The sequence below is a fragment of the Vulpes lagopus genome, chromosome 5 (assembly GCF_018345385.1).
Source record: "Vulpes lagopus strain Blue_001 chromosome 5, ASM1834538v1, whole genome shotgun sequence".
Classification (NCBI taxonomy): domain Eukaryota; kingdom Metazoa; phylum Chordata; class Mammalia; order Carnivora; family Canidae; genus Vulpes; species Vulpes lagopus.
This window is the reverse complement of record NC_054828.1, coordinates 115,040,986-115,068,723: the sequence shown is the minus strand read 5'-3', so window position 1 is coordinate 115,068,723 and position 27,738 is coordinate 115,040,986. Positions and strand designations below refer to the sequence as shown.

General features: G+C 37.8%; 1 protein-coding gene across 7 annotated transcripts in view; it reads right to left on the bottom strand.

The window, feature by feature from the left end:
* ITSN2 (intersectin 2) overlaps positions 1-27,738 on the bottom strand; it is a 135,935-nt gene that overhangs the window by 24,797 nt on the left and 83,400 nt on the right. For all 7 annotated transcript variants that reach the window (XM_041754058.1, XM_041754061.1, XM_041754056.1 and 4 more), the window contains 4 exons: positions 26,627-26,672; positions 26,421-26,542; positions 24,472-24,568; positions 23,842-24,033 (listed from right to left, as the gene is read on the bottom strand). In XM_041754058.1, coding sequence (XP_041609992.1) covers positions 23,842-24,033; positions 24,472-24,568; positions 26,421-26,542; positions 26,627-26,672 — 457 coding nt within the window. The remainder of the gene's footprint in view (positions 1-23,841; positions 24,034-24,471; positions 24,569-26,420; positions 26,543-26,626; positions 26,673-27,738) is intronic.

Sequence of the window (27,738 nt, the reverse complement as noted above, 5' to 3'; positions counted from 1 at the left end):
AATGACTGGTCTGACTTAAGCCCAAGGTGGCCCCAGATTGGCCCACTAACAATACAGGGACTAAACCCTGCCCACAACGGGCAGAGAGAGCCACAATAGACACCAGGACTGAAGGGAAATGCAGCTCAGCTACAACAGTAGGTTCTGGTGAACCTGGGACATTACACTGCAGAGCACTACAGGATCTGTTCTTCATAATGCCACTACTTTCAAGAGCAGGAGACACAGTTAACTTTCTTAACATGTAGTAACAGACACAGAGAGTTAGACAAAACAAGGAGACAGAGGAATATGTCCCAAATGAAAGAACAGGACAAAATCACAGCAAGAGTTAAATGAAACAGAGATAGGTAATATGCCTGACAGAATTTAAAGTAATGGTCATAAAGAGACCCAATGGACTTGAGTCAGGGACCTTAACAAGGCTCTCAACAGAGATAGAAAACACACACACACACACACACACACACACACCCACACACCCAGTGAGAGATGAAGAATTTAATAACTGAAATTAAAAATACACTACAGGGAATAAAGAATAGACTAAAGAAAGCAGATGAATGGATCAGTGACCTGGAGGACAGAGTAATGCAAAGCACTCTAGGTGAATGGAAAAAAAAAAATAAAAAATGAGAATAGATTAAGGGAACTCAGCAACACCATCAAGTGTGGTAACATTCACATTATAGGGATTCCGGAGGGAAAAAAGAGAGAAAAGGAGGCAGAACATTCATTTGAAGAAATAATAGCTGAAAACGTCCTTAATTTGGAAAAGGAAACAGATATCCAGATCCAAGAGGAACAGAGAACCTCCAACAATCAACCCAAGGAAGTCCACAAGGCACATAGCAATTACAGGGGTAAAAAGCAGTAATAAGGAGAGAATTTTAGAGGCACCTGGGTGGCTTGATTGGTTACTATCGGCCTTTAGTTCAGGTCATGATCCCAGGGTCCTGGGATTGAGCCCCATGTTGGGCTCTCTGCTCACCAGGGAGCCTGCTTCTCCCTCTCACTTTCCCTCTGCCTGCTGCTCTGCCTACTTGTGCACACGCTCTCTCTGTCAAATAAACAAAATCTTTTTTTTTTTTTTAAGAGAGAATTTAAAAAGCAGTAAGGGAAAAGAAAACACTTACATATAAGGGAAACCCCATAAGGCTATAAGCTGATTCTTCAGCAGAAACTTTGCAGGCCAGAAAAGAGTGGTATGATATATTCAAAAGGCTGAAAGAAAAAATTTGCAGCCAAGAATACTCTATCCAGCAAGGCTATCATTCAGAATAGAATGAGAAATAAAGAATTTCCCAGAAAAATGTGTTAAAGGAATTTGTGACCATTAAACCGGCCTGAAAAGAAATGTTAAAGGAGACTCTCTGAATGGAAAGGAAAGACCATAAGCAGGATTAAGAAAAGTAGGAAGCACAAAAGCAGTAAAACTAAATATATATATAAAAATAAAACTCAGTCAAGGGATTCACAAAATAAAAAAGATGTAAAGTATGACACCAATACCTAAAACATGAGGGGAGAAGGGTTAAAAATTTAGTGCTTTTAGAATGAGTTCAAAAACTTAAGTGACCGTCAACTTCATATAGACTGCTATATGTATAAGATGTTATATACAAACCTTCTGGTAACCAAAACCCCAAAACTGGTAATAGATATGCAGAAAATAAATAAAAAGGAATCCAAGTATAGAAAGCCAGCAGACTGTGAGAGAAGAGAATAAGAGAAGAAAGAAACAGAGGAAAGTTATAAAACAACCACAAAAAAGGTAAAAAAAAAAAAAAGGCAATACGTACTTATTAATAATTACTTTGAACGTAAATGGACTAAATGCTCCAATCAAAAGACATAGGATGACATAATGGATAGTAAAGCAACCCATCTATATGTTGCTTACAACAGACTCTAGATCTAAAGACCATGCATATTAAAAGTGAAGGGATGGAAAAGTATCATGCAAGTGGAAATGATAAGAAACCCAGGAGTAATACTGATATTGGACAAAATAGATTTTAAAACAAAGACTGTAACAAGAGACAAAAAGGGACACAACATAATCTTAAAGGGAATGACCCAACAAGAATATATAACATTTATAAGTATTTGTGCACGCAACACAAGAGCACATAGGAATAAACTTCACCAATGAGAAGTACACTTCAGACCTGTACTCTTAAAACTATAAAACACTGATGAAAGAAATAGAAGATGACACAAACAAATGGAAATATATTCCATGTTCATGGATTAGGAGAACAAATATTGTTAAAATGTCTATACTACCCAAAGCAATCCACAGATTTAATACAATCCTTATCAAAAAGCAAACAGTATTTTTTTCCACAGAACTAGAATAATCCTAAAATTTATATGGAACCACAAAAGACCACAAGCAGCCAAAGCAATCTTGAAAAAGAACAAAACTGGAGGTTTCACAATCCTAGATTTCAGGATAAACTATAGATCTGTAGTAACTAAACAGTATGGTACTGACACAGAAACATACACACTGATCAATGGAACAGAATAGAGAGCCTGGAAATAAACCCATAATTAAATGGTCAATTAATCTTTGACAAAGGAGGCAAGAGTATGCAGTGTGAAAAGATAGTCTCTTCAATAAATGATGTTGGGAAAACTGGATAGCTACATGTGAAAGAATGAAACTGGACCACTTTCTTACATCATATACAAAAATAAACTCAAAATGGATTGGAGACCTAAATATAAGACTTGAGTCCATAAAAATCCTACAGGAGAGCACAGGCAGTAATTTCTCTGACGACATTGTCCTAGCAAGTTTTTTCTTTTCTCCTTCTTCTTTTTTTAAAGATTTTATTTATTTGAGAGAGAGAGAGAGAGAGAGAGAGAGAGAGAGTGCCTGAGTGTGAGCAGGGTGAGGGGCAGAGGGAGAAGGAGAGAGAGAATCTTAAGTAGACTCCATGCTGAGCATGAAGCCTGATGCAGGGTTTGGTCTCATGATTCCTGAGATCATGACCTGAGCTAAAATCAAGAGTCAGACACTTAACTGACTGAGCCACCCAGGTGCCCTACACAAGTTGTTTCTAGGTATGTCTCCTGAGGCAAGGAAAACAAAAGCAAGAATAAACTACTGAGACTACACCAAAATAAAAAGCTTCTGCGTAGAAACAGAAACAAACAACAAAACAAAAAGAAAACCTAATGAATGGGAGAAGATATTTGCAAATGATATATCTGATAAAGGGTATCCAAAATATATAAAGAACTTATACAACTCAACACCAAAAAGCCCCAAGTAACCTAATTAAAAATGAGCAGGAGACATGAATAGACATTTCTCCAAAGAAGATATCCAGATGGCCAACAGACATACAAAAAGATGCTCAATATCACTCATCATCAGGGAAATGCAAATCAAAACTACAATGACATATCACCTCACAACATTCAGAACGACTGAAATAAAAAACATAAAAAACAAGTGTTGGCAAGGAAGTGGAGAAAAAGGAACACTTCTACACTGTTAGTGGAAATGCAAACTGGTATAGTCACTGTGGAAAACAGTATAGAAGTTTCCCCCAAAATTAAAAAGAGCATTACTAAACAGTTCAGTAATTCCACTACTGGGTATTTACCCAAAGAATACGAAAACACTAATTCAAAAGGACAAGAGCACCCCTATGTGTATTGCAGCACTATTTACAATAACCATATTATGCAATGGATAAAGAAGATGTGATATATATATATATATATATATATATATATATATATATATATATATATAATATATCAAATGATATATATAGATCTCAAATAAAAATGGCATAAAAATGAATGAAATCTTTCCATTTGCAACAACATGGATGGAACTGGAGAGTATAATGGTAAATGAAATAAGTCAGTTAGAGAAAGATAAATACTGTATGATTCACTCCTATATGGAATTAAGAAATAAAGAGACAAAAAAATCTCTTAAATATGAATATAAAACTCTTAAATATAGAGAACTGCAAGTTACCAGAGAGGAGGTAGGTGGGAATGAGAGAAATAGGTGATGGGGATTAAGAGTATCCTTATTGTGATGAGCACCAGCTGTTGCATGAAGTATTGAATCACCATATTGTACACCTGAAACTCATACAACACTGCATGTTAATTATACTGGAATCAAAATTTAAAAAAAGTCAGCTAGATGCTGTTTACAATGACATCTAACATGTCATGTTACAAAAATGTTAGAAAAAGGTTTGGGAAAAGCTATACATTCATAAAATATTAAAAAGCAGCTAGGGAGGTTTTATTAGCAACAGACAAAATAGGCTCTTATGGCTCTGGGTAAACATTATAAATATTTAGGATGGTATAATGATTCTGATTTCATTTGCAACTAACAGGATAGTCTTGAAATGTAAAATTAACTGATAAAATAACCAATGGAAGAGAGAAAGAAAAAAAGCAAGCAAGGGAGGGAAGGTGGATAAAAGAAAGAAAGAAAAAAGATCTGAAAAATCTATAATCAAAGTAGTGGATTGTAATCTCTCTCAATGAAAATTAGTAAACATGACAGATTTGAATACTATTAACAGGCTTACTATAATGAACACACATGCAAAGGAATATCCACAGAATTAATTTCAACAAATACTAGAGTTTGTGTAAAAACATTTCCCGAATGTTATAGCTGGAAAATTAAACATTACAATTATTTTCAAATGTTGTAGTTTACTATTTTTTTAAAGATTTTTACTTATTTATTCATGAGAGACACAGAGAGGCAGAAACATAGGCAGAGGGAGAGGCAGGTTCCTTGGAGCCTGATGTGGGACTTGATCCCAAGAACTAGGGATCACAACCCGAGCCAAAGGCAGACACTGTTGAGTGTCTGAGCCACCCAGATGCCCCTCAAATGTTGTAGTTTAAAGGAGAGGTTCTTAAAAGCTCCATGTAGCTCCCTCCTTTAGCACAAGGTACCTCAATTTGCTTGACCTATCACTAGCATTTGTGACAGTGGATCACTCCCTCATCTTTAAAATCTGTCTTTACTTGGCTTCTAGGTCACCAGCTCGCCTCATATCCTCCTACCTCATTGGCCAGTCCCCTCCTCTCCATTCCTAGCTCCTCCCCAACACACAGACTTAATGTTGGAACACAAAGGCTCACCCTTCAAACTCTTCTCCACATACAGCCTTGGTGGTCCCCCTGAGTCTCATGGCTTTAAGTATCATCTATGCACTGACACACTTCCAAACATATAATCCAGCCTGAATATATCCTCTGGACCTCCCCATGTTTTACTGCCTACCCAGTATTTCCACTTATCGATCTTAAAGGTAAGTGACGGTAATACCCAAAACCAAACTCCTAATCATCTTCTCTGCCCTTCCTCCATCACCGTGTGCTTTTCTTTTCTTCTTTCTTTCTTCTTTCTCTCTCTTTCTCCGTCTCTCCCTCTTTCTTTCTTTCTTTCTTTCTTTCTTTCTTTCTTTCTTTCTTTCTTTCTTTCTTTCTTTCTTCCTTTTCTTTCAAGATTTTATTTATCTATTCATGACAGACACAGAGAAAGAGAGAGAGGTAGAGACACAGGCAGAGGGAGAAGCAGGCTCCATGCAGGGAGCCTGACATGGGACTCCAGGACCACGCCCTGGACTGAAGGTGGCGCTAAACCACTGAGCCACCAGGGCTGCCCCTGTGTGCCTTCATTTAATGCCAATTCCATCTTTCTGGTTGCTCAGGCCAAGATCTTTAGAGATATCCTTGATACTTCTCTTCTTCTCACACTCCACATTTATTTTTTATTTTTTTTCACACTCCACATTTAATCTACCTACTGGCTCTATCTTCAGAATATACCCATAGTCTGACCACTTCTCACTATGTCCACTTGGATCATGCTGATCATGCCATTGTCATTGTTCACGTGGATTATTGAACCACCCTCCTAATGTGTCTGCTTGCTTCTGAGCCCTTCCCCCGAACCGACCCCTGCTTTAATCTAGCAAGTTAGAGCTATCCTGCTAAAGCACATCAGATCATATCCTTCCTTTGATTAAAGCCTTTTGATGGGTTCTTGTCACTCCCAGCAAAAGCCAAAGTTCTTACAAACAGCCTCCAAGAATCTAAACAATCTCCCCCATTTCTCCAGTGAACCCTGTCCTCACCTCTTCCTCTTGCTTCTCCCTCCGTTCCAGCCACCCTGGCCTCCATCCTGTTCCTCAAGCATTACAGTCATGATCTTGATTGAGGCCCTGGCACGTACTCTTCCCTCTGCCTAGAATAATCTTCCAGATATTTACATGGCTCCCTCCAGATATCCCTCACATCCTTCAAGTCTTTGCTCACATGTCACCATTTCAGAGAGGCTTTATCTGAGAACCGCATTTAAAACTGTAATTTGGGGGCACCTGGGTGGTTCAGTAGTTGAGTGTCTGCCTTTGGCTCAGTTCATGATCCCAGGGCCTGGGATTGAGTTGGGCTCCTTGAGGGGAGCCTGCTTCTCTCTCTCATGAATAAATACATAAAATCTTTAAAAAAGCTGAAATCTGCCTGGATCCACCCTCCCCCAACCAACCCAGCACTCTCTTTCCCAATGCTTTAATTCCAGGCTAAATTTGTTCAGTTTGACTTCTGATTGTACTTAAATGTCAGCTAAGGAGGAGGGATGTAGGATAATCGCCATTCCTAGATACACATAGTAGTCCAATAAGTGTAAATGAAGAAGTCAGATGACTGCAGGCGATGTACCTCAGTGAACTAAAATGCCAAAATGGTGAAAAACTCTTGGTAAGTTTTCTTTCCCAGGACATAGAGAAGGGAGAGAAACAAACTCTATACCAGGCACCCAAGGCACAGGGGCCTCTCACCAGGAGAACAAATTCCCATAACATTTGGCTTTAAGAGCCAGAGGGGATTAACTTTGAGAGTTCTTACAATCAGTGGGGCCTAATACCTGGAACTTTAAAATTCAGTGGGCACAGTTGTGGCAGAGCCAGAGGGTGCTAGGAAACTGAGGCCCTGCCCTTAAAGGGACAGCATAACAGGCCAACTGAGAAACAGCACAGAAGTGGCAGTTTGAAAAATGCCTGGGATCTACAAGAAGGAGATTTATTTACTAATCTCAGAACATATGTTGGAGGACAGGGATATTTGGGAGACTTCTCCTAGAGCAAGGGAGTTGGTAGGACCAGTTCTCTCCCCTGACCCCCAGCCTAAATACATGAACACAGTGGAAATCAGTGCATTGCAAACATTCTCCATCTAGCTTGCTAACACCAGTACCCTGCCCCTGTGTTCTCCTGTGGACCCAGCCCTCCAAGTTGGCCTGGACAGCAGTGAGCTGGGGCAGATATCTGGTCTGACATGGCTCTGCCCACCAATGAAAGCTTCTCAGGGGACAACACAGGGACAGTGCCCTACAGTTCAGTGCTATAGCAACTCTGGTCAATGACTGGTCTGACTTAAGCCCAAGGTGGCCCCAGATTGGCCCACTAACAATACAGGGACTAAACCCTGCCCACAACGGGCAGAGAGAGCCACAATAGACACCAGGACTGAAGGGAAATGCAGCTCAGCTACAACAGTAGGTTCTGGTGAACCTGGGACATTACACTGCAGAGCACTACAGGATCTGTTCTTCATAATGCCACTACTTTCAAGAGCAGGAGACACAGTTAACTTTCTTAACATGTAGTAACAGACACAGAGAGTTAGACAAAACAAGGAGACAGAGGAATATGTCCCAAATGAAAGAACAGGACAAAATCACAGCAAGAGTTAAATGAAACAGAGATAGGTAATATGCCTGACAGAATTTAAAGTAATGGTCATAAAGAGACCCAATGGACTTGAGTCAGGGACCTTAACAAGGCTCTCAACAGAGATAGAAAACACACACACACACACACACACACACACACCCACACACCCAGTGAGAGATGAAGAATTTAATAACTGAAATTAAAAATACACTACAGGGAATAAAGAATAGACTAAAGAAAGCAGATGAATGGATCAGTGACCTGGAGGACAGAGTAATGCAAAGCACTCTAGGTGAATGGAAAAAAAAAAATAAAAAATGAGAATAGATTAAGGGAACTCAGCAACACCATCAAGTGTGGTAACATTCACATTATAGGGATTCCGGAGGGAAAAAAGAGAGAAAAGGAGGCAGAACATTCATTTGAAGAAATAATAGCTGAAAACGTCCTTAATTTGGAAAAGGAAACAGATATCCAGATCCAAGAGGAACAGAGAACCTCCAACAATCAACCCAAGGAAGTCCACAAGGCACATAGCAATTACAGGGGTAAAAAGCAGTAATAAGGAGAGAATTTTAGAGGCACCTGGGTGGCTTGATTGGTTACTATCGGCCTTTAGTTCAGGTCATGATCCCAGGGTCCTGGGATTGAGCCCCATGTTGGGCTCTCTGCTCACCAGGGAGCCTGCTTCTCCCTCTCACTTTCCCTCTGCCTGCTGCTCTGCCTACTTGTGCACACGCTCTCTCTGTCAAATAAACAAAATCTTTTTTTTTTTTTAAGAGAGAATTTAAAAAGCAGTAAGGGAAAAGAAAACACTTACATATAAGGGAAACCCCATAAGGCTATAAGCTGATTCTTCAGCAGAAACTTTGCAGGCCAGAAAAGAGTGGTATGATATATTCAAAAGGCTGAAAGAAAAAATTTGCAGCCAAGAATACTCTATCCAGCAAGGCTATCATTCAGAATAGAATGAGAAATAAAGAATTTCCCAGAAAAATGTGTTAAAGGAATTTGTGACCATTAAACCGGCCTGAAAAGAAATGTTAAAGGAGACTCTCTGAATGGAAAGGAAAGACCATAAGCAGGATTAAGAAAAGTAGGAAGCACAAAAGCAGTAAAACTAAATATATATATAAAAATAAAACTCAGTCAAGGGATTCACAAAATAAAAAAGATGTAAAGTATGACACCAATACCTAAAACATGAGGGGAGAAGGGTTAAAAATTTAGTGCTTTTAGAATGAGTTCAAAAACTTAAGTGACCGTCAACTTCATATAGACTGCTATATGTATAAGATGTTATATACAAACCTTCTGGTAACCAAAACCCCAAAACTGGTAATAGATATGCAGAAAATAAATAAAAAGGAATCCAAGTATAGAAAGCCAGCAGACTGTGAGAGAAGAGAATAAGAGAAGAAAGAAACAGAGGAAAGTTATAAAACAACCACAAAAAAGGTAAAAAAAAAAAAAAGGCAATACGTACTTATTAATAATTACTTTGAACGTAAATGGACTAAATGCTCCAATCAAAAGACATAGGATGACATAATGGATAGTAAAGCAACCCATCTATATGTTGCTTACAACAGACTCTAGATCTAAAGACCATGCATATTAAAAGTGAAGGGATGGAAAAGTATCATGCAAGTGGAAATGATAAGAAACCCAGGAGTAATACTGATATTGGACAAAATAGATTTTAAAACAAAGACTGTAACAAGAGACAAAAAGGGACACAACATAATCTTAAAGGGAATGACCCAACAAGAATATATAACATTTATAAGTATTTGTGCACGCAACACAAGAGCACATAGGAATAAACTTCACCAATGAGAAGTACACTTCAGACCTGTACTCTTAAAACTATAAAACACTGATGAAAGAAATAGAAGATGACACAAACAAATGGAAATATATTCCATGTTCATGGATTAGGAGAACAAATATTGTTAAAATGTCTATACTACCCAAAGCAATCCACAGATTTAATACAATCCTTATCAAAAAGCAAACAGCATTTTTTTCCACAGAACTAGAATAATCCTAAAATTTATATGGAACCACAAAAGACCACAAGCAGCCAAAGCAATCTTGAAAAAGAACAAAACTGGAGGTTTCACAATCCTAGATTTCAGGATAAACTATAGATCTGTAGTAACTAAACAGTATGGTACTGACACAGAAACATACACACTGATCAATGGAACAGAATAGAGAGCCTGGAAATAAACCCATAATTAAATGGTCAATTAATCTTTGACAAAGGAGGCAAGAGTATGCAGTGTGAAAAGATAGTCTCTTCAATAAATGATGTTGGGAAAACTGGATAGCTACATGTGAAAGAATGAAACTGGACCACTTTCTTACATCATATACAAAAATAAACTCAAAATGGATTGGAGACCTAAATATAAGACTTGAGTCCATAAAAATCCTACAGGAGAGCACAGGCAGTAATTTCTCTGACGACATTGTCCTAGCAAGTTTTTTCTTTTCTCCTTCTTCTTTTTTTAAAGATTTTATTTATTTGAGAGAGAGAGAGAGAGAGAGAGAGAGAGTGCCTGAGTGTGAGCAGGGTGAGGGGCAGAGGGAGAAGGAGAGAGAGAATCTTAAGTAGACTCCATGCTGAGCATGAAGCCTGATGCAGGGTTTGGTCTCATGATTCCTGAGATCATGACCTGAGCTAAAATCAAGAGTCAGACACTTAACTGACTGAGCCACCCAGGTGCCCTACACAAGTTGTTTCTAGGTATGTCTCCTGAGGCAAGGAAAACAAAAGCAAGAATAAACTACTGAGACTACACCAAAATAAAAAGCTTCTGCGTAGAAACAGAAACAAACAACAAAACAAAAAGAAAACCTAATGAATGGGAGAAGATATTTGCAAATGATATATCTGATAAAGGGTATCCAAAATATATAAAGAACTTATACAACTCAACACCAAAAAGCCCCAAGTAACCTAATTAAAAATGAGCAGGAGACATGAATAGACATTTCTCCAAAGAAGATATCCAGATGGCCAACAGACATACAAAAAGATGCTCAATATCACTCATCATCAGGGAAATGCAAATCAAAACTACAATGACATATCACCTCACAACATTCAGAACGACTGAAATAAAAAACATAAAAAACAAGTGTTGGCAAGGAAGTGGAGAAAAAGGAACACTTCTACACTGTTAGTGGAAATGCAAACTGGTATAGTCACTGTGGAAAACAGTATAGAAGTTTCCCCCAAAATTAAAAAGAGCATTACTAAACAGTTCAGTAATTCCACTACTGGGTATTTACCCAAAGAATACGAAAACACTAATTCAAAAGGACAAGAGCACCCCTATGTGTATTGCAGCACTATTTACAATAACCATATTATGCAATGGATAAAGAAGATGTGATATATATATATATATATATATATATATATATATATATATATATATATATAATATATCAAATGATATATATAGATCTCAAATAAAAATGGCATAAAAATGAATGAAATCTTTCCATTTGCAACAACATGGATGGAACTGGAGAGTATAATGGTAAATGAAATAAGTCAGTTAGAGAAAGATAAATACTGTATGATTCACTCCTATATGGAATTAAGAAATAAAGAGACAAAAAAATCTCTTAAATATGAATATAAAACTCTTAAATATAGAGAACTGCAAGTTACCAGAGAGGAGGTAGGTGGGAATGAGAGAAATAGGTGATGGGGATTAAGAGTATCCTTATTGTGATGAGCACCAGCTGTTGCATGAAGTATTGAATCACCATATTGTACACCTGAAACTCATACAACACTGCATGTTAATTATACTGGAATCAAAATTTAAAAAAAGTCAGCTAGATGCTGTTTACAATGACATCTAACATGTCATGTTACAAAAATGTTAGAAAAAGGTTTGGGAAAAGCTATACATTCATAAAATATTAAAAAGCAGCTAGGGAGGTTTTATTAGCAACAGACAAAATAGGCTCTTATGGCTCTGGGTAAACATTATAAATATTTAGGATGGTATAATGATTCTGATTTCATTTGCAACTAACAGGATAGTCTTGAAATGTAAAATTAACTGATAAAATAACCAATGGAAGAGAGAAAGAAAAAAAGCAAGCAAGGGAGGGAAGGTGGATAAAAGAAAGAAAGAAAAAAGATCTGAAAAATCTATAATCAAAGTAGTGGATTGTAATCTCTCTCAATGAAAATTAGTAAACATGACAGATTTGAATACTATTAACAGGCTTACTATAATGAACACACATGCAAAGGAATATCCACAGAATTAATTTCAACAAATACTAGAGTTTGTGTAAAAACATTTCCCGAATGTTATAGCTGGAAAATTAAACATTACAATTATTTTCAAATGTTGTAGTTTACTATTTTTTTAAAGATTTTTACTTATTTATTCATGAGAGACACAGAGAGGCAGAAACATAGGCAGAGGGAGAGGCAGGTTCCTTGGAGCCTGATGTGGGACTTGATCCCAAGAACTAGGGATCACAACCCGAGCCAAAGGCAGACACTGTTGAGTGTCTGAGCCACCCAGATGCCCCTCAAATGTTGTAGTTTAAAGGAGAGGTTCTTAAAAGCTCCATGTAGCTCCCTCCTTTAGCACAAGGTACCTCAATTTGCTTGACCTATCACTAGCATTTGTGACAGTGGATCACTCCCTCATCTTTAAAATCTGTCTTTACTTGGCTTCTAGGTCACCAGCTCGCCTCATATCCTCCTACCTCATTGGCCAGTCCCCTCCTCTCCATTCCTAGCTCCTCCCCAACACACAGACTTAATGTTGGAACACAAAGGCTCACCCTTCAAACTCTTCTCCACATACAGCCTTGGTGGTCCCCCTGAGTCTCATGGCTTTAAGTATCATCTATGCACTGACACACTCCAAACATATAATCCAGCCTGAATATATCCTCTGGACCTCCCCATGTTTTACTGCCTACCCAGTATTTCCACTTATCGATCTTAAAGGTAAGTGACGGTAATACCCAAAACCAAACTCCTAATCATCTTCTCTGCCCTTCCTCCATCACCGTGTGCTTTTCTTTTCTTCTTTCTTTCTTCTTTCTTTCTCTTTCTCCCTCTCTCCCTCTCTCCCTTTCTTTCTTTCTTTCTTTCTTTCTTTCTTTCTTTCTTTCTTTCTTTCTTTCTTTCTCTTTCTTTCTTTCTTTCTTTCTTCCTTTTCTTTCAAGATTTTATTTATCTATTCATGACAGACACAGAGAAAGAGAGAGAGGTAGAGACACAGGCAGAGGGAGAAGCAGGCTCCATGCAGGGAGCCTGACATGGGACTCCAGGACCACGCCCTGGACTGAAGGTGGCGCTAAACCACTGAGCCACCAGGGCTGCCCCTGTGTGCCTTCATTTAATGCCAATTCCATCTTTCTGGTTGCTCAGGCCAAGATCTTTAGAGATATCCTTGATACTTCTCTTCTTCTCACACTCCACATTTATTTTTTATTTTTTTTCACACTCCACATTTAATCTACCTACTGGCTCTATCTTCAGAATATACCCATAGTCTGACCACTTCTCACTATGTCCACTTGGATCATGCTGATCATGCCATTGTCATTGTTCACGTGGATTATTGAACCACCCTCCTAATGTGTCTGCTTGCTTCTGAGCCCTTCCCCCGAACCGACCCCTGCTTTAATCTAGCAAGTTAGAGCTATCCTGCTAAAGCACATCAGATCATATCCTTCCTTTGATTAAAGCCTTTTGATGGGTTCTTGTCACTCCCAGCAAAAGCCAAAGTTCTTACAAACAGCCTCCAAGAATCTAAACAATCTCCCCCATTTCTCCAGTGAACCCTGTCCTCACCTCTTCCTCTTGCTTCTCCCTCCGTTCCAGCCACCCTGGCCTCCATCCTGTTCCTCAAGCATTACAGTCATGATCTTGATTGAGGCCCTGGCACGTACTCTTCCCTCTGCCTAGAATAATCTTCCAGATATTTACATGGCTCCCTCCAGATATCCCTCACATCCTTCAAGTCTTTGCTCACATGTCACCATTTCAGAGAGGCTTTATCTGAGAACCGCATTTAAAACTGTAATTTGGGGGCACCTGGGTGGTTCAGTAGTTGAGTGTCTGCCTTTGGCTCAGTTCATGATCCCAGGGCCTGGGATTGAGTTGGGCTCCTTGAGGGGAGCCTGCTTCTCTCTCTCATGAATAAATACATAAAATCTTTAAAAAAGAAAATAAAACTGAAATCTGCCTGGATCCACCCTCCCCCACCAACCCATCACTCCCTTTCCCTAACCTGCTTTACTTTTCCAGGGCATGACATATTTATTCATTTTGTTTGTCTTCTGTCTTGCCCTACTTAAATGTCAGCTCCAAGCGAGGAGGGATTTTTGCCTATTTTATAATCTGCCATATTCCTAGTATCTGACACATAGTAGGTCTTCAATAAGTATTTACAGAATGTGATATGAAGATAAGCTCTGAACTGCAGGGAGATGGTACCTCGGATGTGAACTACAGATGGCCAGAGAGAATGGTGAAAACTTCCTGGTAAGTTCTTTCAGCAGAATGTAAGACAAACAAGAGATCATGACTACGACCAGGTCAAAGTCCCCAGGACCACAAGACTACCCCCTCCCCAGCTGGCGTGAGGATGCAGAAACTGATGGCCAAGTTACACACAGTGAATGGCAGCTATGTAAACTGTGTCCCCCAGAGCTGGGAGGCGGCTGCACATTACAGCGTGCACAAGAGCAAGAAGCAAAAGAGAGACCCCTAAGAAAGGATGGGGGGAGCTCTGGAAGGCTCCAAAAGGTGAAGGACAAAAGATGGTTTGTGATGACCAGTACAAAGAGAGCTTGTTGGGATTACGTCATAAAGTCCCAGGAAAGTGCTTGCCCACTGTGAGAAGAGCAATGCCGCTGAACAACGCTATGCTCTGTGCCCGAGTTAGCAGCCAGGGTATCACATAATGGTTTTCAGTCTCACTGTTCGAAGCTCAGTGAAAAGACAATTTTCAACAGTAAATCTAGATGACTAAACTGTGTGCATTTTCTGAAGGCTGCCTTTAGAAAAAAAGGGGATTTATTTATTTGAGAGAGAGGGAGAGTGTATGCATGAGTGTGTGTGGGGGGAGCAGAGGGAGCGAGAGGGACAAGCAGACTCGGTGCTGAGCACAGGGCCCCACACGGCATCCCACAACCCTGAGATTGTGACCTGAGCCGAAATCAAGAGTCAGACACTCAACTGACTGAGCCCCCCAGGCACCCCTGAAAGCTGCCTATAGAACAGAAGTTTTGTCAGGGCATGAGAAAATTACTGGAGATCTTATTTTGTAAGAGAGTAGCAGTTTATCCACTTGGCAACTATTATGGCACACAAACTAGGTACCAGGTAATATGCTCCCACCACGAAGCCTCAGATTCATGATTTTGTTTTTGGAAATTTAAGCAATTGCTGAACAAACTTTTAAACTCTATGTCTTCTTGATGCCTGTCAATTCTTTGTCACCAGGAGTTAGATTGTTGTAAGCACAAAAAAGAAAAGTTAGTATTGTATCCTAATACTGCATACCATCAGAAAGTAAACTATTTGGTTATCAGAAAATGGAAGTATTCCAGAACTTCCCAAAGTAAATCTGCTGATTAATGCAAGTGGACAAAGAAAAATTTTATGGGTTTTATTTTTACTTTTGAATCTACAGTGAAAGGTCATAAGCCTAAAAGAAAGCAAAGGCCTTGTAAGTAGACAGAGGTGCCTCTGAGGCTCAGGCTCAGAAAGTGGTTCATTAAGACTGATACGTGCTTTACCTTCTAGACTGCCAGAGTTCTATCACTGACCCAACTGAGGGAAGTGATGTGCTATTCAGACACAGAACATTATGAAGAGGGGTCACGTAACACAGTGTTCTTGTGTGCGCCCAACACATAGCCGTTAATCTGAACATAAGAATAACCATTACCAATATGCGTATGATGATTTACAACCACTGATCCACTCTCTGAACCAGGGATACCACTTTGACCCCTGCTGTGTAATGTATGAAAAGTCTGAAGTTTGGTGGTTAAGCTACTTAGTGCAGAATTTAAAGCTACTAAATCCCTACATCTAGGCCTCTTAGTTCAAGTCTTACACTTTGAAATGCCAGGCCATTTTAAGTGGTACTTACACAGTCATCCTACTTGAGGCAAAACATGCATGATAGTGTGTATAAGCTTGACCTGGTCTAAAGCTTGCTGGACTGAATTCTAAAGGAAATGAGGGCACTTTTCTGGAAATGCTAACAGAGTTCTCTCTTTTAACTCATTTCTGTGTCTAAATGACGACTGGTATCTACATACCTTCTCCTCTGTCACACATGCAGTGAGTAGCTGTGTCCAACAGCCAATTTCATACTGACTGTTCCATATACTTCAGTACTCACATAGCACCCCTGTTATTACACTACTACTGTCCTGGGGCAATAAATAAATCTTAAAAAAAAGTTAAACACAAAATTTCCATTTGGTATAGCAATTCCACTTCTACCTAGGTATATACTCAAGAGAAATGAATACATATATCCATACAAAAATTTGTACACAAATGTTTGTAGCAGCATTGTTCATAATAGTAAAAAAGTAGAAATAAGCCAAATGTCCATCAACTAAAGAATGGACAAGCAAAATACAACCTAGTCATAAAAAGGAATAAAGCCCAGACACATGCTACAGCACGGAGGTACCTCAAAAAGATTATACAGAATAAAATAAGCTAATCACAAAACCCACACATTTTAGGATTGTTTATATGATTATGTCCACAACAGGCAAACATATGGAGACAAAGTAGGGGATGAGCAGTTGCTTAAGGCTGGAGGTGGGGGTTGTACAGCAAGATAGTCGGGTAACAGTTAAAGGTTACAGGACTTCTTTTAGGGGTGATAAAAATGTTCTGGAATTAGCCATCTTTGGTGACAGTCGCACAACACTGAATATACTAAAAACCATTCAACTGTACGCTTTAAATGGGTGAACTGTATGGCATGTGATTTATAGCTCAATAAAGCTATTACCCAAAGAAGTGATTATGTTCAGCTTTACCCTTCCAGACACCACTCTTAAAGATTCCTGTCCTAATTATACTCAGTCTTTGCCTCCTGCCTCCTTCTGTATACTTTCTACAAAGAGAAAACACTGCGTAGCCTCTGATTGTTCCTCTTTTCTTTTCCCTGGTTCCAGTGATGGCTGTCCTGCAGGAGCTTCACTGCTATAAACAGGGTGGTGGTGTCTGTACACTAGGGTAGAGGGTGAGGGCATGGGCTCTGCAGCCAAATCATATGGGTTTGAACCCAGCTCTACCACTTACTGGCTGTGTAACTTTGAACAACTTATTTAGCTTTTGCTTGCTTTTCTTTTTCTTTCTTTCTCTTTCTTTCTTTTCTTTTCTTTTTTCTTTCCTTTCTCCCTTTTTCTTTTTTTTAGCTTTTGCTTTAATTTCCATATCTGTAAAAAGAAAATAATCATGAGGTAAAGGATTTGGGAACTTCAGAAGGTACCTAAGATTAATAAGTGCTCAAAGAAGAGCATCTTCCTTCTTTTCTTTTTACTGGTATGAGCAATGGTGGTACAGCCAGTGCTTCATCATTCTTTGTGGGCACCTTCACTGTCCCTCCCTCAACTGCTGACACCCTCAGACAGTCAGCTCACCTTTCATGGGCTCAACACCATCAACCTACTTCATCCCACCAGCTGCCATCCTGCTGCTGTGCAGCTCAATCCTCTCTGACCATCTGCTGGTCCAGTCTACCCAGGTGCCCCCACTGGTGCTCTGTAGTCAAAACCAAATTCACATTCTTCCCCTAACTCCAATTCCTTCCTGTAGCTGTTGCATCACTAACCTACTGTCCTACCTGCCACTGAGATACAAACTTGCCCACACAACCCATTCATCCCCGACTGCCAATGTTCCCGCAGAAACCGTTTTTAGCTGTTTCACACTTTTCCCCTACCTGGGTTTCATATCAGAATCATCTGGGGAGTTCTGAAAAAGACCACATAGACCATGCTTCTTTAGACCCATTTAAATCAGGACTCAGACATCAATAGTTTTAAAGCTTCCCAGATGATCCCAATGAATCTCTCATTCAAGCTAGACAATCTCAGATTTAACCTTTGGGCTGCTTCTCAAGCCCCAACTTTCAATCTTCCTGGCTTTACACTTCCACTCCAGCCATACTGAACTGCTTCTAAAATCACTCCCACCTGCTGTTTCTTGTCTTTTTCATACTCTTCACCTCCTGCACCTCAATCTGCTTACTCCTATTTATCTTATTGGTCTTGCAGTTGCCTCCTCCAGGTCTTCTCTAATTCACCAATCTACGGTGAATGAGGTATTCCTCCTCTGTAACTTTCTTGGTACGCAGTGTCTATCACCATGCTTATTAGTACGTTCTTCTAGAATTATCTGCCTATGTGCCTGACCCCCTCAGAGCAATGTACTACCTGAGCCCAGGACTATCTGACACTCATTATCATATTCTCAGCAGTTAGTCCTTTGTTTGGCCTTATGCAAATACTCAATTCCAGAGATGAGGAGATGTTTTCTGGAAAGAGATTGTTTAGCCAGACATTGATGGATGGGTTAGATTTTGATCCATATTCTTTCATTCAAGGTGAAAACCAAGTAACTTGATTACTTAAGTTTAAAACTATGTAGGTCTGAAAAAAAAAAAAAAACAAACAAACTATGTAGGTCTGATGCCTCCAAACAAGCATTCACTGCAGTTTCTTTCATATAGACTCTTGTTTTGTACTAAGAATGTTTTATCCTGCATTTGCAATGAGTATCAACTTGTAAGTTCCCTTAATCTTTTTAGAAAAAAGTTGGAGTAAAAACTGTAAATAACATAGTAGTCTATTATCCCAATTTTTACTTTCAAATCAAAATCAAAATTTCTTTTGTTTTTGAGATACATATGATTATTTGGATCAAATTATCTCAATCTTGACCATTTAAAAATTTCTTTTGCCTTCTGTGATATAAAACAATTTGTTGGCTTGTCCCCAGAGACTATGTTAAGGAAGAGAAATTTCAAAGAAATTCAATCACAACTGGATACAATTAAAAATATGTTTCAAAGGGTGCTTCAAAAGAAATACACAATACAAGTAATGTAGTTTGTGTCCTTTTAATAAACACACTTGCATAGTTATATTACAATTTTGTAAAAATAAAAACAGATGACCTCATGCCAAGCGTGCCCAGCATCTGCACAATCTCAATATCTTTAATACTATAGTTTCAAGACACACACAAAATAAAAATTTAAGGCAAAACAGCACTTCGCAACAATTTAATAACTTATTACAGTAGCATCACAGCAGCATCCAATAATGCCACTTTAGGCAAAGTCTCTCAGTATTTCCATTATAGAGTCTATTTACAAGAATTTATAACTTGGTAAAATTTATTCTAAGAAAACTTGGCAAATAAAGCTTTGGACTGGAATTGGCATTTCTTTCTCTACTTTTCTTTCCTCTACTTTCTTTAAACTATCAGTATTCATATTGTATTTTAAAATAAAATAGCAGTTACATTTTTAATAGTTATATTATTTTAAAATGACTCTTCAAAGTTTCAGAGGAAACTGTACAATGGGTGGGACTGATTTCAACTTTCAAATTTGCTAAAAAATCAGCTTTGGTTTTAGAACTGATTTTTTTTTCATCACTGGAAAACCTATCAGGTTTAATCACATACTTTAAAAATGATTATCACATACTACAATCTTTAAACAAACAGGTTTTCTTTTTAAAAAATAAACAGGTATTTGGATCCTTCCTACAAGACTCAGATTTACTCCCATTTTAAAATTCTGTTCCTGATAAACTCTTTCTTTCTAATGTTGCTTTCTAAGCTAACTGAAAGCTGCCTCTCATACTGAAGGAGGAAGAGAGCAAATTTGTGGCAGAAGAGGAGGTACTGCAAAGGACGGATTGCATGCATTTTTAAGAAGGATTAAGGTTACTCTTCTATGTCATTCAACTTCCTTTACTTTTAGCTTTCTCTCAAATATATGGCAAAATACCTACACAAAGAGTAGTATTTCAGGAACTACAGTAAATTTTTTTCCAGACCAACATTCAGCTTATATATGCCATTATGTGATTTGATTTAGTCCACCTGATTAATATATTATTTTTCAGATTGAGTACAGAGGCTAAGCTCTACCTGAATGTTATTCTTAATAACTTATATTTATCAGTGTTACAGTGAAGCAATTTGAGCTATAAAATTACCCCCGAAATAACTTATCAGTGTATTAGATAAGCCCAAATTCAAAATTATAAAGAGAAAATGTTATACCAAATTGTGCAGCTAATTAATAGTGGTTTGATTTATACCCTCAGGGGTTTAAAATGGATTTAGAGTAACTGTCCTTAATCTGAACCCAATCAAAGAGTGCAAAAGCAAAAAGTTCAGGAAATAAAAGGCAAGACCAAGTAATTCGTACAATGTGGAAGATCAGGTGAATTCACAAGGACTCAGTCTTTGCACTGTCTACTTTAGTGACTCCAGGCAAATCTGTTATTCCACCTGTAAAGTGTTATTATTGCTTTCCTATTAATGTCATATTTTATACAAGTATCATGATGATGTCAAATGCTAAAAATTGAGGTGGTCTAAATAACTAGAAATTCCTGCCCCAAGGAGCACACATACACATCATCATACATTCCAATAATGTTAAGCATTTTGAAACACCGACTTTGAACTTTGTAAGGTTCTATCTAAACTGTTGATTCTTTCTCAAGGAAAAAGTTATGATTTAGGCAATGACCGAAATTATTCATTCACAATATATAGGCACATTAACATAAATATTGCACAAAATATGCCTCTAACTGAAACCCAGATATAAGAACATATTTCACTCTTCTTAAAGAACTCTGTGAGGAAATAAGACTCTGTGATTGTATGTACACTTTTCCTGATAATACTCTGACATTCATAAACAGTAGATTGCACTGCAGTTTGTAAACATTTTAAATTGCATAAACTTCTCATTGATTTTCAAATATAGTTTAATACTGCCTACTAAAACTCCTTTTTGTTTCAGCTAGGTACTCTCACATCATTTACTTGTTTATAATAATGTTTATTATCTTTAAAGTGTTTTCCATTCAAGGAAAAGGAGTAAAATCCTATGCCACAGTAGCCCTTGTATCTGAAGACAATATTAGCCAGAGAATTCTGGATGGTAAAATCAATCTTCTAGCATCAGAGCAGTTTCAGAAGAATGTCCACTCTCGAATTCATTCCTGACTAGATAGAGCTTATATGCCTGCTTCAGGGGCACTTAAACTCTTCAAGGATTCCTTATGATTTTTACTAAATACATTAAGAATGTCAACGCATGTCCTTTTATGATCTGGGACAGGTAGTCATCTAATTAAAATAGGTATCATGAATTTTGACTTTAGAATGTATTCCAAATATAAAAGCTAAGCTAGGGAAGGTTTCATATCTCACCGTCAATGACGGGAGCCTTTCATTCCTCAAAAAGAACTCATTTTTAAGTCACCAATAAAGAAGGAAGAACCAACTGCTACAGTACATGGTGCAGGCTCTTCATCAGCCCAGAGCTCAAAGACCCTAAGCGAACTCCCACAGTGCCCTTTCGTGGGCAGCTGAGACAGAGGAAACAGCCCGCTCTGCACATCCTGCTGGGGCAAGTCGCTTTCCTCTTTTCTGAGAAAAGCTTCTCAGAAGTGTTGTTGCTCCCACCCCAAAATACACAGAGAATAGAGAAAAGGTTATTTCCAGTTCTTTAGCCTTTAAACAAACTTAAATATTGGTACTCAGGTGGCATATAAGAAAGTAACAGAGTAAACACTGCATATTTGGGAACAAATCGCATACTGAACCAGTTGAGAGATCATTGTGATTAGGATTAGATCAAACATAAGAGCAAAACATAAGCAAGTTTTATCTGAATTGTAATGAATATACACGTTGCAGTAACATTAGAAAAGCATGGCAGCCCATTCCAAACCAGTGAGAATAGTTTGTGCAAATAGTGGGTCTTTGTGTGTTTGAACTCCCACCATGTAAGGGCAAACTCAATATGCATGCTAATGACCTGTAATTACCAAATTAAAAAAGAAGAAAAATGCTAAAGGATGCCAGAGTGAACAGCAGGGAAAGCCACACAAAGACCCACTATCCTTTAACTTGTTACAAATAAATTTTAACTATAAATTAGAAACACAAAGAAATAATCACAAGTGGCTCTAACATTCAAACGAAGTTAATGAATTGTGTAGGAGATATTTGATCAGGGCTGCCTGCCCTGCCTCCACGCTAGAGTCAAACTTGGATAGTGGGTCTCTGGGGTGCTTTCACACTGGAAGACAACATTGGGTCCTATAAAAAGAAAAATGAGGAATAAAATGAACATAAAGCAAATTAAGTGGGTGAGAAAAAATTTGACTAGTAACATGCAACATCAACTAAACAAATCTGAATAAAATTCTCAATCTTTAAAAAACATCCTAATCACATTATAAAATGAAAATAATAATTGTAAGGGCCCAAGAAACACAAATGATAATCTAAAATTTAACCAGTGTTCACAGACTCATACACTCCTGGCTGTTCTTCCTTCAGGACAGCTTTTATCTATTCTTTATATCCTTATTATGTAAGACTTAATTGGAAAAAAAGTGTTCCTCCACTGGAAAACAAGATAAACCACCACCATGTACTTGGAAACCATCTCTTCACATCCTGGGCACTATAAAAGCCAAATGTGCCACTCTATTGGGTGCCTTCAAGGTTCCCCTACTAGTCCAAGAGCTCCCAGACCCCATAGGTCTGAAAAGTATCTTCCCCTTTCAGGGTCAGAGAAGGCACCTCAGGTATATCTAATTAGTTAGATAAACTGGCAATTACTGGAAGTTGCCAAACCATCAGCAAAGCTTAAAAACAGTCATTTAGGTAGCCCACATTTTTAGGGAATGTTCAAACCATAAGAAACTGAACTCCTCCCAAATTCAAACTGGGATATTTAGTTGCTTTATCTAAAGGAAAGTCTTCACCCAGGATCAGAAATACCTTTAGAACTACAAGTTCTCCATTGAAAATAATGTACTAATATTTTAAATTATAGTATAAATTCGTAATACTTGCACTGAATCATAAGGATATCTCAGTGTGACTGTGTTACCATTTATATGTTCTCAGAAACTAAACTAAAAAGAAAGGCTAAATATTTTGGATAATTTCACAAGAATGATAAAAATATAAATCATGATGAATCATGATATGTTTCGTAAAAAAGCAAAAAACAAAACCACAAAATCAAAAGGGTAAAGTGACATTTTATAAAGGTAAGAAGTATTTCCAAGTGCTGTTTATTAACTATTATCAATGTATGTTAATTATAAGACAAGCCAGGCAACTAAGAGATAATTTTGTATAATACCATATTTCACACTGAGATCTAGATCATTTCCTAAAAATAGTGAAATAGATCTTGACTCATGTATCTCATCTCTTGAAAAAAAAATCACCTAACAGAGTTTTGCAGTTTAAACAGGTTTTAAATTTTCTAACCAAAAAAAAAAAAAAAAAAAAAAAAAAAAGCTGTAAATTTTCTTCTAACCTGGATGACGTAGAAATATGTGCATATTAAATGAAAGGTTGCAAAAATACCACCTTTATAGCATGGTATAGGGTAATTTGAGTAGGTGAATATGGTAATTACTGGCTGCACTGGCTGCTCTTTATTAAGCAGAAAAAGACTGTTAGAGACAAAAAAGGATGGTGGTAAAGGGAAGTTGAAGTGCAGACTGCTTATATCCAAGAAGATATATAAGAATTATATATATTTTTTCAGATAAAGTCTAATAGTAAGGTCTAAAGCTAAGAAAAAAGTATTTAAAGCAGTATAATTTTTGATTTTGTGAAAAATTTCCCTTTTTATCTTATTGCTTTCATCACTAATATGTACTTGCTAAGAGTGCTGAATTTAAGATATGCTCCGGGACAGAATGAGTGCAGTGCTGCATATTAAAGCTTTTGCACTAGTTTTAGAGACAGTTTGATATTACTCACACTGTTGACTTGGATCAGAGTCTGTTGTCATCTTAACATAGTTTGAAGGAAAGAGACCAGTCACCCCGTTGATTTCTCCTTGCCACCAGTCAGGATCATCTTTGTTCAAAACATTGATAAGTTGTCCCTTGGAGAAATTCAGCTCATCCTCATTATTTGCCGCATAGTCATACATAGCAATCACCTGACACACTACCAGAAAAAGAACAAAATAATTAATTATTCCTACAAAGATCACATGTTAAAACTGCTTTTGGGTTTAAATTACTCTAACATTAAATGTTAAAGTTAGGCTAAAATTTCCTTTGAGCTGCTCTCTCTCGCCCTCTTTCCTCCATTCCTTATTTTACAAAACAATCTCCTAGCTACAGTTAATCCACATGAATTGCTTCACTTTTAAGTATGAGAGCAAAGCAATTCCACTTTGAAAAATTTCAAGGAATGAAGCGGTTCAGGTATCACTGCACAGCTGGCCGTTTCTACATAGAATTTTTTAGAAAGGAAGTTCTCATTATAACATTGCTTTGAAATGTTAATGAAAAAAACATTTTCAAAGCATATGCTAATCTAAGAAGTTGCTAAGTCTCAACAAAACTTCTGTAAAATGCAATACAAGTTAACCCGCCATACCAGGATGAAAGGCAGGTGTAGTTCTTTCGCTACTTGGACCCAAAAGTTTAACATGGCTGGCAGGAAACCATCCTTTTTGTCGCTTTTTTCCTCTGGCCTGCAAAATTAGCAGAAGGAATATGAAAGAGAGATTAAAAACAATTATTGAGACATAAACTAAAAATAGCTGTGTAGTAAAGAATTTAGCTCAAAAGAGGTCTGGACTCTACCTTTGGCACCTGGGAGGAAATCTCTAAACCTCTGATATGTTAAGTGTCTGATTTTCTCTGGGGGCCTTCACCATGCCAGATAGTCTAACAATGTGGCTTACAGTGGGTGTTCTAGGTCACAGAGTATAAACTCAATTTTCAGAAGGACTGGAGACTGAGTTTAGCCATATGGGCAGAAGCATGTCTATATGATGGAGCTCCAATAAAAACTCTGGACACCAAGGCTCAAATGAACTTCTTTGCCTGACAATACTCAGTATGTGTTGTTGCTAGGAGTTTGTGCTATCCACAAATCCACTGGGAGAGTACAATGTGAAAGCTCTGTTTTTGGAACCGTCCTGAAATCAGCCCCATATATCTCTTCTCTTGGCTAGTTTTAATCTAAGTTATTTTGCTGTAATAAACTGCAACTATAAGAAGAATAGCTTTCCGTCTTATGAGTCTTTCTAGTAAATTACTGACTTTGAGGGTGGTCCTGGGAACCACTGAATTCTGCACTGGCCTTCCAGGTGAGTATCAAACAAGTGGAAGACTCATTATGCATCTCAAAGTGTTGCTGAAAGTGCTATTGTAGAAGACTACTTGGAGGTGTTTGGGGTTCAAAGTTCTCTGCATATTTCACACAAATAATATTTATAAACTTAAAATTCTTCTAGAATTCTCCTAGTAAGTTCAAGTCAACACTTAAAATGTGCACAATGAACACCTCTTGAGGCTTTGCTAATAATACAGAGATCACAAATACAATTTGTGGAGAGCTGTGCTTGCCATTTAGTTGGGTCAGTCTTTAAAGCAAATCAGGAAGGTAGGATTTCATGGAGTTATTCAAGACACTGAATTTAGAACCTTCACTGTTCCTTAGAAATTGCAAGAATGAGGCTGTATTTACCCTCATTATAATCATATATCACTCTTACATAAAAATATAGCTATTATACCTCTTATCCTCTTATCTTTTAATCTTTTTTTTTTTTAAAGGATTTTATTTTTATTTATTTATGATAGTCACAGAGAGAGAGAGAGAGAGAGAGGCAGAGACACAGGCAGAGGGAGAAGCAGGCTCCATGCACCGGGAGCCTGACGTGGGATTCGATCCTGGGTCTCCAGGATCGCGCCCTGGGCCAAAGGCAGGCGCCAAACCGCTGCGCCACCCAGGGATCCCTTATCTTTTAATCTTAAAATGCCTTTTAGTTTTTCTAGTAAGGAACTTTTAGGAGAAAAGAACTCTCTGTGTTAAAACATACGCAATAACTGTCTCTGTTAACATCCTGGGAAAAAAACTAGGTTCATTTATACCTACATTTCCTTTCCTTGCACTGATGTTTCAAAAACAAAAGGCTATGTTGGGGAAAGTCCAATGAGTAGCATTTTCTCAGTGCACAGTGTGGATCATGTTCCTTGTCCTAGGTAGAGGCTATACTGCAAGCCTGGGTGACCCTAGACAAAAATGATGCTATGTTTTCCTTTAAGAAGGTGACCTGTGGTTTATTACCTGCTTTAGCAGGTATTATTGGAAAACAGTTATGTCTGTAGGGAAAATTATTCTTCATATTGTTATTTATAATGTACTAAAAATGAACAGGGAAAAGACTAGAGGGAAACTTAATACATGAAAATGTTAATATTGATTACCTCTCTTAAGTGGTATGATTACAGGTGATCTAAAATTTCTATTAATTTTTTAAATGAACATGCATACTTTTATAATAAAAATGATAAATGTTATTTAAAGGTTATTACCTGTAATTCCCCTTGCCACCATCCACTTGAATTTTTCTTTAGGATTAATATTAACTGCCCTGGTGCAAGGCTTAGTTGTTCAGAACCAGAAGCTACATATGCTGAAGTTACTTGAGCAATCTCTGGGAAAAGAAGACAAACAAGAAACTATGAATTCAAGATTATTAAACACTGTAGTAATTTTTTAACTTCATTATTATACATACCAGGTTTCTTGTTTGATGTTCCAGATTTGCTAGCACTCCCAAAATTCTGTAAAGAAAAGACATACTGTGGTTTTTTTTTTTTTTTTTTTAAGATTTTATTTATTTATTCATGAGAAACACAGAGAGAGAAAGAGAAAGAGAGAGGCAGAGATACAGGCAGAGGAAGAAGCAGGCTCCATGCAGGGAGCCTGACGTGGGACTCAATCCTGGGTCTCCAGGATCAGGCCCTGGGCTGAAGGCAGCACTAAACCACTGAGCCACCCAGGCTGCCCAAGACATACTGTTTTATCATTTTCTAATAATCCAGATGTAAGAGTACAAAGATTATTAGGAATTAGAAATCTCTAATTCCCAAGATTCTTGTTTCTTTAAATGAAGATCAAAATAATTAGCAGCTTTATATTAACCAAGTAAGTGAAGAAGCCAATACATAATTATGGGGAGATCTGGTCTACTAACAGACATTACATACAAGTGGCTGATGTTGGCATCCACTGACTCAACAAGAAGAGTTTAACGCATCTTTCCTGAGTATCAAACATGATCATCCAGGCCAGATACCTCTCATTTATTGGGTTAGGATCAATGCCCACCACATACAACATATCTTAAGGCATATGTGAGTTCTACTCCTGCTGCCTAGGAGGTAATATTTTAAATTATTTTTTGCATGTTACCCCTGAATCTCACATAAGAACAAAAAAAATCTATGCCCTGGGTAGCAACTATAACCTCAGTTTGACTTTACAGGATAGCTGGGCCAAACATCTTTCTTTTTTTCAGGAATTTGAACAAGTAAAGGGAAGGAACAGAAAGTTTTTTTCTGTCAGTGAACACAGCTATAGTGAAAGTACTGAAGATGAACTGGTGGTAGTCAAGGGCTAACATTTTTTGAGTACTAACAACGTAACAGTTACTGGTATAAGAATTTTACATACAGTCACTTATTTAATTCTGACAAAAACACTATTAAGTATTATGATTATCCCCATTTTACAGAGAAAGAAACTGAGGTACAGAAAGGTGAAATAATAATTGTTCAAGGTCCCCTGGCCTCTAAGTGCTGGAGCCAGAAGTCAACCTAGATGGTTATCACCGTGTGGTTTGTGGAT